Source organism: Engystomops pustulosus, chromosome 8, assembly GCF_040894005.1.
Source record: "Engystomops pustulosus chromosome 8, aEngPut4.maternal, whole genome shotgun sequence".
NCBI lineage: Eukaryota > Metazoa > Chordata > Amphibia > Anura > Leptodactylidae > Engystomops > Engystomops pustulosus.
The window spans coordinates 106598362-106615776 of NC_092418.1; the positions used below are offsets into that span (position 1 = coordinate 106598362).

The 17415-nt window shown below is 44.2% G+C and overlaps 1 protein-coding gene across 1 annotated transcript in view; it reads left to right on the top strand.

Moving 5' to 3' along the window:
- The window catches only part of RND3 (Rho family GTPase 3), a 28407-nt gene extending 16262 nt beyond the window's left edge, over positions 1–12145 (top strand). The window contains exons 3-5 of the mRNA XM_072122188.1: positions 6300–6409; positions 8502–8636; positions 10305–12145. Coding sequence (XP_071978289.1) covers positions 6300–6409; positions 8502–8636; positions 10305–10556 — 497 coding nt within the window. The 3' untranslated portion in view covers positions 10557–12145. The remainder of the gene's footprint in view (positions 1–6299; positions 6410–8501; positions 8637–10304) is intronic.
- The last annotated feature ends 5270 nt before the right edge of the window (positions 12146–17415 follow it).

The following is a 17415-nucleotide window of genomic DNA, read 5'->3' on the forward strand; positions in this document are numbered from 1 at the left end:
GCTTGTCCCTTCTAAAATCAACTTTTACAAATATTCTAATGAGCTTATAGGGCTCTTGTGGGTGTTACCAGAGCCCCTCTGTGCTGCAGATTCACAGGCTGTTACACTGTGCAAAGAGCACTCCCCGCCTCCCACTGTGTGAGATTACAGCAGGCAGAGGGATTGTGAATTGCTGAAGGAGCAGTTGGAAGAGGGGACAGCCTGTGAAACTTCAGCATGGTGGGGCTCTGGTAACACCCCAGAGCCCCTCTAGTTCATTAGCATAATGTTAAAAGTTGATTTTAGGAGGAAGGAGGCCATGGATAACAAATATAAGTAGATACCACAGTCCCGGTGCTTGGATTTATGGGTAATGTCCTTGGTTTATCAGGATGGATTTTGGTGGTAGATTTCCTTTGCTTGTGGTTGGGTGGTCTCGGTACCTTTCTTCATCTAACTGTGTTAGATTAACTCATATTTATGACTTCTTAATCCCTTTTTTATGTGTTTACTCCAATATTTGTAAACTGCTGTAAGAACATTTTCTTGTTGTCTCTGGAAATCTGCCAACAGGATGGAATCTGCTCGTACAACGACTTGGAAGTCTCGTTCCTTATTATTCCGCAAATATTGGGCAACACTTATCATATCCTTCCTCAGCCACTTCTGAAAACTTGTTTGTGTTCGGTTGGAAAGGCCTTAAAGGGGACGTCCAGAATTAGATGTTTACTCTCGTCAGAAACAGCGCCGCCCCCGTGGCTGGTCAGGGATATCACTCATAGGCCACATTGATCCAAACCTTAATAAATGTGGGCTATTGTCTGTAAGAAGCCGTCATGCTGGACAACCCCTTTAACATTACTGAGCTATGTGAGGCTTTAAGTGTTGGATAACTCTTGGGTCCTCCTGGGTTTCTGGGGTCTTAGCTATTTGGGCAGCTTGTGATGTTAGATACATTCTTGCTTTTTCATGGAAACTCCTTGGTGGCTGGAAATGGGCGACCAAAGATGTGAAAGTGTCGATTCCATGCTCCGGCTCCATGTTCCAGTGTTGCGGTGGTCTGTCGGTCTTCTGACTTGTCTGGAAGTCGTTGAATCCTGGGACCCCCGGCATACCTCAGCCCAATCCACCGCCAAAGACTGGTAGAGACCACCAATAGTGGATTATAATACAGGCGGTTTGGGCCCAATCCTTCTAGGGGGCCCATGATCACCCAAATCACCCACCAGATTTTATACTGCGAAGGACCTTCACCCATGAAATCTAAGCATATCTATTCCTGCTCTCAATACACATGAGCCATTTTAGGACCTTTGAAGGTCCCCCACAGGTCCTGAAACCACAGAGTGAATTCAGCAGAAGGGACGCATCCTCCATTCCCCAAGAAGCTGATTCTAGTACCAGATGTAGGAAGTTATTACAGATTTATAGGGGGCATAATATTCATACAGCCCAGAGCCCATGGGGGTCTTATCCGCCCCTGCCCAATATAGTGGAATGGGGATGGGTAAATACGCTTTCCGTTTTTGGGTCACACTTTGTCTTCTAGTGACCAGGTGCAATCCGATTTGAGAAGCTGGTGCTCAGTTTCCCTGCAGCGCCCCCACTGGGGAAGTGACGTATAACATGGTCCCCACTTAGACCAATAGCTCTGTATGTAACACTGAGTCCTCCGGAGACCCTCTTTACGGCTGGTTTTTGAGAAGTCCTAAATAAAGAACCCCCCCAGCTTGATAGTCAGTGTATCGCAATGTGGTTGGGGACGGCACTGACTTCACATTGTGACCCAAGGAGAGGTAGTTAGTAAAACGGGGGGGGGGGGGCAAGGTTTGCCTCGCATTGTTGTTCCGTAATTGAGTTTGTTTTTCCGTTGTCAATTTTTGTTTTCAAGTATTTAACTTTTTTTTTTTTTACGGGATACATCTATTTTATGTGAAATCTCATGAGTTCAACGAACCCCTTTGTGTAAATAAATTTCTTTTTGTTGCCGAATTTGTATTGGTTTTTTCGCTGCGCCCTCCTTCTGCTCGCCTGTGGCTTTAACAGCCCCATTTCCTAATAAAATTCAGGCCTCACAAGATAATCGCTCCGGCAGGATGATTGATGGGCTGCAAATCTTTCCTTGCCTGTGGCTCCTCTACCTACAGGGTGCAGCAGGGATCCTTCAGGGTCCTAGCGCCAGTCATATTAGTCCTATGTGCTCGGGAATGTGATAATAACGGGAGGGGGGGGGGTCTCTGGGGGGTTCAGCTGTACCCATAAGAGGAGCTCTAGATTTACACTGCGTAGAAATGTCATCGAATATTGTAACCCGGCGCAGCCGCTTACAGACCGGGAATAAATCATAATCTACAATGTATAGATAGACCACGAGGCGCTGCCGGTTATTACTTATTAATATCGGGTTATGCCAATTCTTCAAAAAAACCTCCTATAAGGTTGTGAATTTTTGCACTTTTACAAAATTTTCAGATTCTAAGTTTCACAGATTTTCCAAAAAAAAAAGGATATTCTGATTAAAATATAATGATCGGATGGATATCAATGTCTTATATAGCTATTCAGTCCAAGTGTCATGTGATCACAATCTGTCCATGAACAATCGCTCACGGTCAGAGATCACATGACCCTGAGGAGGCAAAATACAGGAGGATTCACATTACATATTAAGAAAGCAGAACAGAACTTTATATATATATTGGTGAATAGCCTAATGTTCTGTCCCCCACACTTATATCCTGTCCCCCCCCCCCCCCCACACTGATATCCTGTCTCCCCCCCCCACACTAATATCCTGTCCCCCCCAAACTAATATCCTGTCCCCCACACTAATATACTGTCCCCCACACTAATATCCTGTCCCCCACACTAGTGCAGTAGTTCATCTATCACAGTTCCAAAGGCAGTGATGTCCAATTGGGTCACACAAATGGGTCTCCCTGTGGTGAATCTATATTTGCCAATAATATTTTGCCGATCCTTGGTGGTCCATTCCTAAGGACCGACTATCCATTTATAACATCAAAGACCAGTTCGGTTTACTGCTGATCCACAATATTGGGCAGCCTTGGGGGCCCATAAACTGGTAGAGACCAGTATTAATAACAATGCATAATAGTTGGGGGTTTGGTCCAGATTTTGCGTTGAGTCCCAGCAGATGACATCCCCTACATGTATATTGGGCCCCTCGGGCTTTCATTAAATTGGTTTCATATGTTGCCAGAAATTGAGGGCCCCGGTGCATTATCCAACCTGCTTATGAATGTGTGAATTCTCGGGCCACAAAGGTGTATGAGAACTGCTGGCAAATTTGGGCAGGAATAGGACCCCAAATGAGTGACTTGGGCAGTCGGCGCGCGGCCCATCGATTAACATTTGTCCTCGCGCTATCCATGTAATTAATGGATAACTGCATGTACGTTTGTGTGCATGCCGCCTTATGAAGAAGATGTCCGGACACTCTAACATCAGGAGAGTTGACCCATCTACGTTACAATGTTTTAATAGGAGTCATTATATGACTATAAGTCATAAAAGGAGATCTCCGTAATCTCCATAGACTGTCAGTGCTAGTGAGCGTCTCGTACTCCCACTACTCTCCTCTAATGATGCTCTGGCAGATCCGTCCTATAAAACCCCTGACGAGGTCTATAACCTCTTGAAACCTTCAGCCATTCTCATAAAAGGAATTTAAGAGCTGAGCGAACGCTCGGAGATGGTTTCTGCCACCGTCCTGGGTGCAGTTCATGGACATATATGGAGTATTGGATGACCTCAGAGCGCAGGTATGTGAGCCAGGAGGCTCTGCCGATGGGCGAGGCTTGAGAACATCACACATGGCATTCATTTTCCCATATTTCGAGGATGAGCACGTTGCGCAATGCCTACGAGGTGAGCCTCAGCTCTGCATCGCTCCCTTTGAAGTGTAAGCCGGGATTAAGTTGTTCACCGGTAACTAGAGTTTGGGATTTCACAGCCTTTTCATTGCTAAGCTCTTCACATGGCCGTATCTGGCAGCCATGAATGCGCTTTTTCAGGTTTGATCACGTGACCACCATTACCTAGAAGACGCGATTCATCTTCTCCAAATAAGCTCCGGGAAAATCCATCATCGCTAACAAAAGTTCTCAAAAATTGGCCAACAACCCATAAACATCTCTTGTCAACAACAGTGGTCCAGAAATCTGCCGTAATCGATGATGGCGAAGAGGATTGGATAACCTCTTTAGACGGACCCTTGACAGTATGTAGATCACAAAGTGTCCCTCCTTAAGACCCCTATCAGAACTGCTTTGTATCTTGGGCAGATTTGGTGGTTACTCAGTATTCAGTTTTTCTGCAGTGCCCCCACAGGAAAAACTATGTATTACACAGGATAGGACCTCCAGACATTGTAGACATACTTCTCCCTGCCTAGTTGTGAACAGATTATGTGCCTTTATTAACCCAATAATCCCAAGATCTATGTAAATATGTTTTATAAGCTGGAGCCATAACTAGTAATTGATGAGGATTTGGAAGAAGTCGACCACTTGATCGGTTCTGATTGTCCCTACAGTGGCCACAGCAGGGGAAGTGTGGTACTGCATGGTCCAGTGGATACATTGATCCCTACACACATAGCTAAGGTTTCGGGTTCCTTATTGTTTATATGGGACCAACTTCTTTCTGATTGGACAACCCATTAAAGATTCTTGTAAATTTTGGTTAAAATTTAAAGAACTCATATAACATACAGGGGGAGGGGGGGGGGGGGGGGCATTATAAACTCCAGGTTCTAGTATTAGAGGATAATTTTGTTGTAGAATTGATGAACGCTCATTATGGTTTGTGGTGTCCAAGAGCAGTGCTCCTCAACCGAAAGCCTATCCAGCCCACAGTTTGGAGGCCACTGTCTAAGACTTGGACATGTGTCTACGCTTAAGAAGTCTCCACATTATGAATGATCTCATAGTTGAAGTATCTCATTCAACTTCTTAGTAAAGGTTGTAACTAAATAGATGAGCTGAATTTTCCAAGAACATCACCCTGGTGGCAGAGCGTCCTAATCCTGGTATTTGGAGAGTCGTGAGGTCTACGTGTTTCATAAAGTAAAATCCCATAAAATCGCCAAACACTGTGTAACATTACGCGGGGGGTAAAGCTATCTCAGCGCCTGGAACGTAACGTATGACAGTTTTTAAAATAAATGTTACTGCTCCAAAAATAATCTCCTGCCGTCACTTGTTTAATGTAATCTGAGGCAGAACAGAGCAAACATGTGTGGAATGTTCCGGGGTGAGATCACCACGATCTTCTCTCTACACTTTCTAGAAGGGTTGAATGTTTTCCGTCTGTCTACACAAAGTAGTATTTCAAGGGCCGACGACTTACATATTCTTGTACCTAAGTGCTGCTTCATTACATGCTCCCTCCGAGAACCCAGACCCACCCGTGTTCTTGGCATGGTCCATGTTCTGGCCTGTTTACATTTTTTACTCAAACATTTCCAAAAATATCCACCCTCATCTTGTTTTTCAACTATTGGAATTAAATTATATATACTCGAGTATAAGCCTAGTTTTTCAGCACAAAATTTGCCGAAAAACCCAAACTCGGCTTATACTCGAATTAAAAAATATATCAACACTAACTTTTCTGGCTTCCCCCGCTGCTGGCTATATACTGGGGCATGGGGCTGGCTATATACTGGGGCAGGGAGCTGGCTATATACTTAGTAGGGGGCTGGCTATATACTGGGGCAGGGGGCTGGCTATATACTGGGGCAGGGAGCTGGCTACATACTTAGTAGGGGGCTGGCTATATACTGGGGCAGGGAGCTGGCTATATACTTAGGAAGGGGGCTGGTTATATACTGGGGCATGGGGCTGGCTATATACTGGGGCAGGGGCTGCTGGCTATATACGGGGGCAGGGGGCTGGCTATATACTGGGGGATATGGGCTGGCAGGCTATATACTGGGAGTCAGATGCTGGCTATATACTATGGGGCAGGGTCCAACTGGCTATGTACTGGGGATGCTGTGACCAATGCATTTCCCACCTTTGGCTTATACTTGAGTCAATAGGTTTTCCCAGGTTTTTGTGGTAAAAGTAAGGGCCTTGGCTTATACTCGAGTATATACAGTATTATTTTTTGTCACAAACTTCCAGGCACCTATATTTTTAACTAAATTTTTTTTTAACTATTTAATTGTTTTTTTCCCCAAAAATTTTTAGAAAACTTTTGGTCCGCTTGACATTTGAAGTGAATAATTAAGATTTTTCTTACTTAGCTTCCAATCATATTGATCTGATTTATTTTTTTTCCCCTTCTCTCAGGTTCTCCTTATTATGACAATGTCCGTCCGCTCTCGTATCCAGATTCCGACGCCGTCTTAATATGTTTCGACATCAGCCGTCCGGAGACGCTCGATAGCGTTCTTAAGAAGGTGAGCGTTCGCAGACGTTTCTGATGAGCTGTCGGAAGAGTCAAAGACCCCATTTGGAATTCTTCATTCTTTGATATGGTTTTTTTTCTATCCGTTTTTACGTAAACCCTTAAAAAAAAAAGATTTTGACCACATTTGGAAACTTCATTCTTATTCACTTAATAAGTTTGGTTCATCAAAATCTCTCCTTGTATTATACCCCAAACTACCGTCGGGGGCTTAGATTTCAAGCATCAAGGTCATCAGTGATACTGCGACTCTCTGGGGCACATTTACTTACCCGGTCCTGTTGCGATCCAGCGGCGCGTTCTCCAACGAGGATTCGGGTCTTCCGGCGATTCACTAAGGTCATGTCCGATGTCCACCAGGTGTCGCTGCTGCGCCGAGGTCCACCGGAGTTCACCATCCTATTCCTGGTGCATGTGAGTGTGTGTCAATGTGTGTTCCATTAAAAAAATAGCGCAATTTTTCCGAATCTGTCGGGTTTTTCCGACGGCCACGCCCCCGTTTTTCGTTGCATGCAAGCCGGCGCCGATGCGACACAATCCGATCGCGTGCGGCAAAAACCTGGGACAATTTGGCGCAAAACGTTAAAATTCGGAAAATCGCCATCCGGACCCTTAGTAAATGTGCCCCTCTGTCTCCACAAGGTCCTGTACGGGACTGTAGTCCAGCAGGTAAGAGGGATTCTTGGCACCATGAATGACCATTTCTTGGAATTTGGTTTCCACATGGATCAAGTTTGGCAGCTTCAACTTGGTTGTGTGCATGACCTGTTTTGGTTACAGGGACCCGACTTTCCACATGTTTTCCTTTTTTTGTATCTTTTATCCACTCCCACTTTTCAAACATGATTCCATAATTGTTTTGCATTAAAGGGGTTGGCCACTTTACCTAATGTTTTTTGTTACGTGTGGGGGTCCGAATATTAGGTAATTTACCGATACATATCTAATAACAGTTCTGCTCCGTGTCTTTTACATCGGCCAGACATTCCTGTCCATAAAATGGCCATAGATGGAGGGTCATGTGATATCTATTCGTCCATCGACCTGCCAGGACCTTAATCTTATATTCATGAATACTATCATGGCAGGGCGATTGTTCCTGGACAGTTAGAGATCACATGTCCCTCCACCTGCAGCCATGTTATGGTCAGGAATGTCCGGCTGATGGTGCAAGACAGGAGGCCTCACTTCAAGACATCTTCACACATCAAGAAATTTTAATAGATAGGTAAATTACCTGATATCCTGCCCCCCCCCCTCCTCCCACTTACACATTACAAAACATGAGATATAGTGGCCAATCCCTTTAACCTGGAAACCCAAACAAAAACTCTTATCAATGCCTCGGGGAATCCGGCGTGAGAATTTAGGATTGCCTAATACTTCATGCTTCAGGGGACAGAGTGAGAAGAAAGTGAGAACAAAAAGTTCTGTCGTTACAAAATAACTGATTACTGACCGATGTTTTATCGGTTTATTAGATGAAAGTTATTTTCTTTAAACAAGCTTCATGTAATTAGAATAACAAGGCTCCTTCCTTCGTCAAGCAGTAGAGTCGTGTTGTAGTATCAGTTACGACCTGCGGCCAAATGGAGCCGCCGTGTATTTTCGGTCCGGTATAAACTTTTCCGAGGAGTTTTTTTAGTAAATTTCCGGAATTTCCATCTAGGCCCCAAGTCTTTTATAAGCTTAAACTTTGAGCACTAGGAAACCACAAGTTCCGAGCTGGACTCTTCCACCCACGGACATCTCGTTGTCCTTAGTCAGCAATGTTCTCGATGTCATCTGTTCAGTTCTTGACGTCTCACCTGCTCGTTGTCCCGGCTTCATCCAGATGATTGTCATTCCTAAGTGTTGATGTTGTAGTTTATGTAACTGCACTTTCCCCAGAAGTTTCCAGTTACCCAAATTTTTTTTTTTTTAACACTTAAACTTCCTATTCAATAAAATGTCAAAAAAAAAACCCTAATATTTTTACTAAATATTTGAGCAGAATTTTATGATTTTTTTTTTTTTTACTTGTGTTTTAGTTAAGACTTTATATTAACATTTAAATTGTCTTTTTTATTTTTTTTTTTGTTCAGTGGAAAGGAGAAATCCAGGAATTTTGTCCCAACACCAAAATGCTGCTGGTTGGATGTAAATCTGATCTGCGCACAGACCTCACGACGCTGGTGGAGCTGTCCAATCACAGGCAGACGCCGGTATCTTACGATCAGGTAGGTTTCATGCAAGGTTTTTGTATGGTATTTTTTTTACTTTGTTTTTACTTAACTTTTATCTTCATTTTTGGTGCTTTTAGATTCGTTTTTAGCTTTCCCCCGTTCCCACGAGATATCTAATTATAGAAGATACAATCTTAAGTGATTACATGCTTTGTTTGCCTTCTGTATATAGTCGTTAAGATTTATCCCGATATGTTATCTAAAGCCATTAGGCCTTCACATAAGTCAGTCCTGACGAAGGTCTTCTACCGTGCAATTATCATCCGCCTGGATTCACGGGTTTAGCTTTGTGCAAATTCAGGAATGTGACTAAGAAAACAAGGCCGGCGCTCATGTGGATGTTACATAACCAGCCAATTACATAAGTGTCATCCATGACTAAGGGTGACTGTGCCTGATCCTTCCTTGTGGGTTACGAAAATAATTCCTAGTGTTGCTTATGGACGTTAGTCAATTGTAATAAGTAGCCATATGGTCTATAAGACATAGAATTTACAATGATTATTGAAATATTTCCTCAATTTTAGCACACGATGATGTCATATTCTAATGTCCTCCTAATAAAACGGGGCTATCCGCCATTGGTTCTGACATGGATCGGTAATGGAGTGTCTTAAACTGGCCGTAGGGCACATTAGCTCCTAATTCAACCCATGTAAAAATACTATTGGGGGGCTCCTAAACATAAATAGAAAAAAAAACAGGTTCTAGTGTTGGAAGAAGTTTGGTTGACTGGTCGACTAGTGGACCTAAAGAGGACCTGTCACCCAATTTATCGGCACTAGGAGATGTTACTAAAGTAAGCAGCTCCTAGTGCCCGATCAAACGCCGCAGTGTTACAGTGATAGCGTTACCGGAAACCTCCGGTAACGCTATCAAACACTGCGGCGGGGTACAGTGTAATCATCGGACAGCTTGCAAAACTGTCCGATGTATTCATGAGGGGGCGGGGTTGGGGCATGGCTAGGGGCGATGACTGCCACTTAGCGCACAGCAGTCACTGCAGGCCTATGGAGCAAGCGGGGCGGTCCGGGGAAGAGGCAGCGCCTCGGACCGCCCCCTCATGAATACAAGCTGTCCGATGATTACACTGTACCCCGCCGCAGTGTTTGATAGCGTTACCGGAGGTTTCCGGTAACGCTATCACTGTAACACTGCGGCGTTTGATCGAGCACTAGGAGCTGCGCACTTTAGTAAGCAGCTCCTAGTGCCGATAAATTGGGTGACAGGTCCTCTTTAAAGGGCCTATCTTTAGATTAATGGCCAATTCGTCATAATGTTTGATTGGTGGAGAGCAGACCCTGTGGCTTTAGAATTTATCAGGACTAACGCCTGGTATTAAGACCTAGCACTGATATCACTGAGCCATAAGCAGTTGGCACCGTGATCTCTGTAGTGGCTTGAAGCTGTAACTACAGTTATGGTTCCTATTCACCTCTACGTAGGGAGCTGCCGTTATGGTTTTTGGCCATTACGAAGAGACAACTGCTTTAGCCCAACCAAACATCTGATCAGTCCTGGTGCAGGGGGTCTGCCATCCGATATGGTGGATCGGACATCACTGGGATCTCATGAACAAACCTAACTTCTCTACTCACTTATCGTCTTTCGCAAATATTTGGCAGTCCGGTTGAATCACCTGCTCTTTTTGTTTCATCATAGGGTGCGAATATGGCCAAGCAAATCGGAGCAGCCACCTACATAGAATGTTCGGCCCTACAGTCTGAGAACAGCGTAAGGGACATTTTCCACGTTGCCACCCTGGCGTGTGTAAATAAATCTAACAAAAATCTCAAACGGAATAAAACGCAAAGAACCACAAAAAGAATCTCACACATGCCCAGCAGACCGGAACTGACCACGGTTTCCACGGACTTGAGAAAGGACAAAGCCAAGAGTTGCAGCGTAATGTGAGGGGGCGGAACGATGGAGTTAAATGAAGATTTGGTTGAGTACTTATGGAAGGTCCCTGCCAAAGTGCTAGAGACTGTTGGTAAACCAGAGCTGTTAAGGATTTTCTTCAAATTTCGGGTTTGGTACTTAAGGATGCAGCATGTTGACCGCACAGAGGAAGAAAGTTGGATACTTTGGAAAGAAGTTACACCAAAAAAATTGAAGAGATTGAAACGCGTTGATGGCGAAGAGTAATTTGTCTTCATCTCTAGAAATAAACAGACTGATCTCAAATTCAAGTTCCCTCAAGTTCCTCTTAAAGTTTTTAGCCAAAAAGTTCAAACTTCTCTTAACGTTGACTTTCGTGCCGATGTTTGCACTCTCTCGAAGAACAATCCTTCGACCAACCAGTTCTAAGAGTTCTTCCTGCAGAGGAACGTCGCGAGGATCCATTGTGATGCTCTACAGAATAAGAGAGTCTTTCGGAAAGTTCTCGCCCCCCCCCCCCCCCCCAACTTTCCAAAATTCTATAATCTTCTTGCACAGCTATGTAGACCTAGGTAGTTCATGGTACTTTTTTTATGACCTAGCTTTTTTCAAGTCATAGTGTTTTCTCTTAAGAAAGATATGAATAGCTGTTATTTGAACTGGGGATGAGCCAGGCGACGAGACGCATCAATCCCACGATGTAAAAAAAAAATTAAAAAATTGTGAAGGTTCTTAGATGTTCTAGAGTCGGTGACTTGAAGTATCACCGGCTCCAAAAGGTTGAGCTTGGATGGTTGGAAGTTGAGCTATTAGCAGTTGACTTCTAACATCGTCAACTGTGGTTTGTTCTTACGATATGTTTTTTTCCCCAAAATTTTTTATTTGTTGTTTACATAGGAAAATATATATCGACTATTGTGAATATCTCGGGAGCTTTCGTTAGATTCTGGCCGGCCATGATGTTTGAGCATTCTGCTTAGGAGAGGCTTAGTCCTCAAGTTCCTCCGGGGATGTAGATGAAAATATAGAGGCGGCCATGTTGGAATTTAGTCTTCGAAAGCTTTTTTATCGAGGGAGGTCTGGTCACATAAACAATAGAATTTCAGCTAGTACATATCTTGCCGACTGTTGCTTGTTGGATGCAAGCATTTTCTCCATTAATGGCTTCATTATTTGAAGCGTGAGTCTGTGTTATGACCATTAAACACTCTTGTTTCATGTGTAGACAAGCACTGTGTCACATCTGTACAACAGCACGAGGAAAGCCGACATTCCCGACATAATTCCCAGAGGTGAGGCCTCTACTGGAATGTCCAACGATGGATCTTACGCCAATCCTTGTCCGCGAGGTTCCCATATATAACACTGCAATATACTTTCAATGACGCAGCGACCTGCTTTGGGCAGTATTACAACAAAACAGCTAGCGAGTGCTTACTCTGTATAAAACATATCTTAACAAGCGAGATAAGTTCTAACGGTCTTAAAAACTGGACAGCGTTACATTATTTTTTTTTTTTTCGTTCAATGTCTGTCACTTTGTATGTTTGATTTGTAAATGTTTCTGCGGTATTTATTACATTTTATTTCCCTTTATGTAATAAAGGCTTCATTAAGGTTCATCCGTTTTCCAGTTATCCGTTTTTATTAGTGTAAAACAAAAAACATCAAGATATCAGTGATCACCAGCGATCAGTGGTCTCATCTAGCAGCAGGTGTCAGATTCTCCTGCACTGCCACCGCAGGTGAAATGAGGTATTACATGACAAAATCAGTCGGCTGGTCATTTAGGGCCACATTTATCACTTTTGTGCGCCTAAGTGTAGTAGTTGCGCCTAAATTCTGGAGCACTGTTTTGCCAGAATTATCACAAGCTACAACCATCTGTGATAAGTATATTTTCTGCCTCTTATTAATCACTTTACTTTAAAACAGTTTAGGCGCAATTTTGGCGCAGTTTAGGCGCAATGTTAGATTCAGGCTCTTACATGTGATCCTGCTACAAGCTCCTCTCTGCTTCTCCCACATCCCAGCATGAAGATAACACTCACAGCAGCACCCAGGTGTGTGACACCCAGCACCCAGTAACCTCCTCAGCAGCACCCAGGTGTGTGACACCCAGTGACCTCCTCAGCAGGGGCTTCTCCTGGAGGGGATCCCCCAGTGCTGGTCTCCTGCTGCACCCCTGTAATTCTGCACAGTATCCCCCTCAGACACACTGGTGATACTGTGCAGAATTACATGGGGGACACTTGTTTGTAGTATCTGCAACATTCTGCAAACTTCTGCAAAGTTCTCTCCTGTCTTGCTTTGAGCTCAGCGTTTTGCAGAATATTTTGTAAATAGAAGGTGATGAACTGTAAATAGAGTCTGCAGCTCCTGTCTGTAGTGTATCTAATTGTATCTATTATATGTTCTAGTGTCTGCAGTGTATCTAATGTATCTATTATCTGTTCCAGTGTCTGCAGTGTATCTAATTGTATCTATTATATGCTCCAGTGTCTGGCTGAGCTCTGCTGCTAGAAATGAGCTGTTCTGCAAAGGGGCTCAGTGCTTTCTTCTCAGATAACGCCACCTTTGGGCTGGAGTGTTTTTGCGCCCGTTTTTGTGCCTAAATGAAAACGTTGCAAGTGATGAATATCATTAGGCGGAGCAAAATATCTGGATTAGTAAGATAGATGAGGGAAAACTGGTTATTTTTGCTGCGCGACTAGTTTGGCGTTTAATCGCAAAAATGGCGCAAAAACGGTACGCCTGAATGAAAAGGCGCAAAAACAACAGAAAAAAATGAGTGATACATGTGGCCCTTTATGTATAGATCTGCTGGGTCCTCCAGAAAGTGAGAGACTCTCTGGGGAAAATTTGACAATGTGTTTCAGGTTACGCCAGCCTCTAGATGAAAAACACTGGTCTGTTGCTGCGCCAGATTTATCAACCTTGATGATGGATTCTGGTGCAGAGTGTTGGTTCCTACATTAAACCTACTTTTAGTTGGTCTGAACTGGGCACCAGAATTTTGGACACGAGGACGATTTCCCACAAGTAACGTCCCTTTCTCGTGAGACCACTCCCATTTTCCCAAAGGACACGCCCCTTGGTCAGACTAGACGGATAAGTGCCAAAAAAGGGTCTAAAAGCCTTGAGAAATGCGGTGAAAGGCATTTTATATAGTTTTTTGGTGCAAAACCACCAAAATTGTTGTGCAAGTGCGTTTATAAATACCCCTCTATGTAGAAGTTCCCTGCACCAGCTAATTAAGGGAGGTCCCATATGAAAGCCTGCCCTTCTATTAAATCTACATCCACCAAAAAGGACCGTTTATGGGTTTTGAGCTCCTTAGAGATCTTAATGGGAGGTCTAAGGAGCTTAAAATTCATAGGGGGTAGTTTTTTCCTGGATGTAAATTTCTACAAGTCCAATTGTATCTAATATTTAATACCATTTTGTCTCTCAAGGTCACAATATAGAACATTTAAATGTACTTGAATGGGTCTTCCAGGCGCAAAATATTGATTATATGTCCAGAGAATGGATATCTAAGTATTGCATTGGTGGAGCACTACATCCAGCATCACCTCACATCAGCTGTTCTGAGAAACATTGGAATAGTAGACGGAGCAGGCAGCGCCATATTCAGTGTAGTGGTCATACCAGGTTACTGCAGATCAGCTCCTATTTATTAAAATGGGAACTAAGCTGCAGTGACCCAGTTAAGGGGGTCAAGGGGGGTCATTTACTAAGGGCCCGATTCGCGTTTTCCTGACATGTTACCCGAATATTTCCGATTTGCAGCGATTTCCCCTGAATTGCCCCGGGATTTTGGGGCGCATCGGCGCTGGCATGCACGCGACGGAAATTGGGGGCCGTGGCCGAACGAAAACCCAACGAATTCGGAAAAACCGCCGCATTTAAAACAAAAAATCTGTCGCGGAGCTTACACTTACCTTCACTCACCCCGGCTCGGTGAACTCCAGTGCGTTCCGACGCTTTTCAGCGCAGCAGTGCCACCTGGTGGACGTCGGAGGAACTACCTTAATAAATCCCGGCCAGACCCGAATCCAGCGCAGAGAACGTTCCGCTGGATCGCAAATGGGTCGGGTAAGTAAATCTGTCCCAAGATCTTCATACTTAAGGTTGCATGACATCTTCGGCTGAGTGTGCATGTGTTTAGATTGGGAGTGAGGAGCAAGTTGCTGACAGCCAAAAACACAAGGATCAGCATCATGTATCAGGGTCTGATCGATCTACTAACATGATTAAGGACCCTAAGGTCTTGGATCTGACGAAAGGAACCTAAAGCTCCAGCTGAAGACAACCCTATACAGAGGTGACTCTGACGCCATTCAGTCTCTTTCTTACAAAGTAGTTAACCTATTACATTTAATGGTTAATAAGAGTGAAGATCATCATAGAAGCATAAGTAGACATGTTCTGTGTAGATGTGTGGTGGATAAGGATGAGTGGACCCCTGCCCACAACATTGAGTCCATACTGAATGTTGCCAGTGGAATTTGAAGGGTAGCACCCATGATCGGCTCCATCACCGATTGATGGTTTTACCAGAAAGGTTGAACGTTCCAAGCAGAAACTTTAGGTTTTGGTCTTACCAAACTTGGCCAATACTCATCCATAGTGGTGGACCTCAAAGTCATTAGTCCTCACTGCCATAAGGGACCCCCCAACTTCAACTTAGAGGACTCAGAGGAGGTCCAGACCTTGGGAAGACTCCTAAAGCGTAAATGTCCAAGACCATCTATCGATCTACCTACCTACGTCTGACCGCTCACATCTCATTGTGATACAGCGTCACGTGAAGATCGGTGGCCTAATTATACAACATCGTCATTAAGAAACCCTGGCGGGAACAAATCGATCTTTATTTCTAGCCCGGAATCTCTCCTAATCCAGTCCCTGAGAGTAAGATACCGGATGACAGTAACAAATGGCACCGAACAACAAGCCGGCTGCATAATACGGCAATAACAGGCGCTCATGGGGCGGTGATATATCACAGCCGGGCGCCGCTCATTAGATGGACCCTAATTGAGTTATGGAAATCGCACAAGTGAACATTGCCCATGAAGCGGATTGGCACAGTCACCAAGATTAACAATGCCTGGGGTCAGCGCGGAGGAGCCAGCTGAATATTCATGCCTCACGTCTTCTGCTGAACAAATAGTCAGAGCAGAGTCATTTTTGTGGGGAGGGTGTAACATTTCGTATGGTTATCGCTGCTGTGTGGGAGACGTGATATTATTCAGCATCACGTACTGGCGCTGCTTTATACAGAGGAGGAATATTGGTTATGGAGAGCGGGGATGATGTAAGAACACTGTGCAATAGCAACAAGGAAGTTTTTTTCAGTTTCTCAAAATTTACATCATGTATATAACTTCAATATAGTCTAATAGAGGATATTCTGTGTGGCCTATGAACAGGGGAAATAGCTGCTGCCATGGGATACTGTAGTCATACAGCTCAAACACTAAATGTAACAGTTACACAGCTTAACCATCACACAACGCTGCAGTTATACAGCTTAACTATTACACAATGCTGCAGTTACACAGCTTAACCATCACACAGCGCTGCAGTTACACAGCATAACATAGCACAATGCTGCAGTTATACAGCTTAACCATAACACAACGCTGCAGTTATACAGCTTAACTAGTACACAATGCTACAGTTTCACAGCTTAACCATCAAACAACACTGCAGTTACACAGCTTAACCATCAAACAACACTGCAGTTACACAGCTTAACCATCACACAACGCTGCAGTTACACAGCTTAACCATAACACAACGCTGCAGTTATACAGCTTAACCATCACACAACACTGCAGTTACACAGCTTAACCATCACACAATGCTGCAGTTACACAGCTTAACCATAACACAACGCTGCAGTTATACAGCTTAACTATTACACAATGCTGCAGTTTCACAGCTTAACCATCAAACAACACTGCAGTTATACAGCTTAACCATCACACAACGCTGCAGTTACACAGCTTAACCATAACACAACACTGCAGTTACACAGCTTAACCATCACACAACGCTGCAGTTACACAGCTTAACCATAACACAACGCTGCAGTTTTACAGCTTAAGGCTGCATTCACACTAACGCAAGGGGGAAGTATATACGGCCAACGTATATACGGCCGATATACACTCACCGGCCACTTTATTAGGTACACCATGCTAGTAACGGGTTGGACCCCCTTTTGCCTACAGAACTGCATCAATTCTTCGTGGCATAGATTCAACAAGGTGCTCAATAATCATTCCTCAGAGATTTTGGTCCATATTGACATGATGGCATCACACAGTTGCCGCAGATTTGTCGGCTGCACATCCATGATGCGAATCTCCCGTTCCACCACATCCCAAAGATGCTCTATTGGATTGAGATCTGGTGACTGTGGAGGCCATTTGAGTCCAGTGACCTCATTGTCATGTTCAAGAAACCAGTCTGAGATGATTCCAGCTTTATGACATGGCGCATTATCCTGCTGAAAGTAGCCATCAGATGTTACAGGGTACATTGTGCTCATAAAGGGATGGACATGGTCAGCAACAATACTCAGGTAGGCTGTGGCGTTGTACCAAGGGGCCCAAAGACACCATGACACCACCACCACCAGCCTGAACCGTTGATACAAGGCAGGATGGATCCATGCTTTCATGTTGTTGACGCCAAATTCTGACCCTACCATCCGAATGTCGCAGCAGAAATCGAGACTCATCAGACCAGGCAACGTTTTTCCAATCTTCTACTGTCCAATTTCGATGAGCTTGTGCAAATTGTAGCATCAGTTTCCTGTTCTTAGCTGAAAGGAGTGGCACCCGGTGTGGTCTTCTGCTGCTGTAGCCCATCTGCC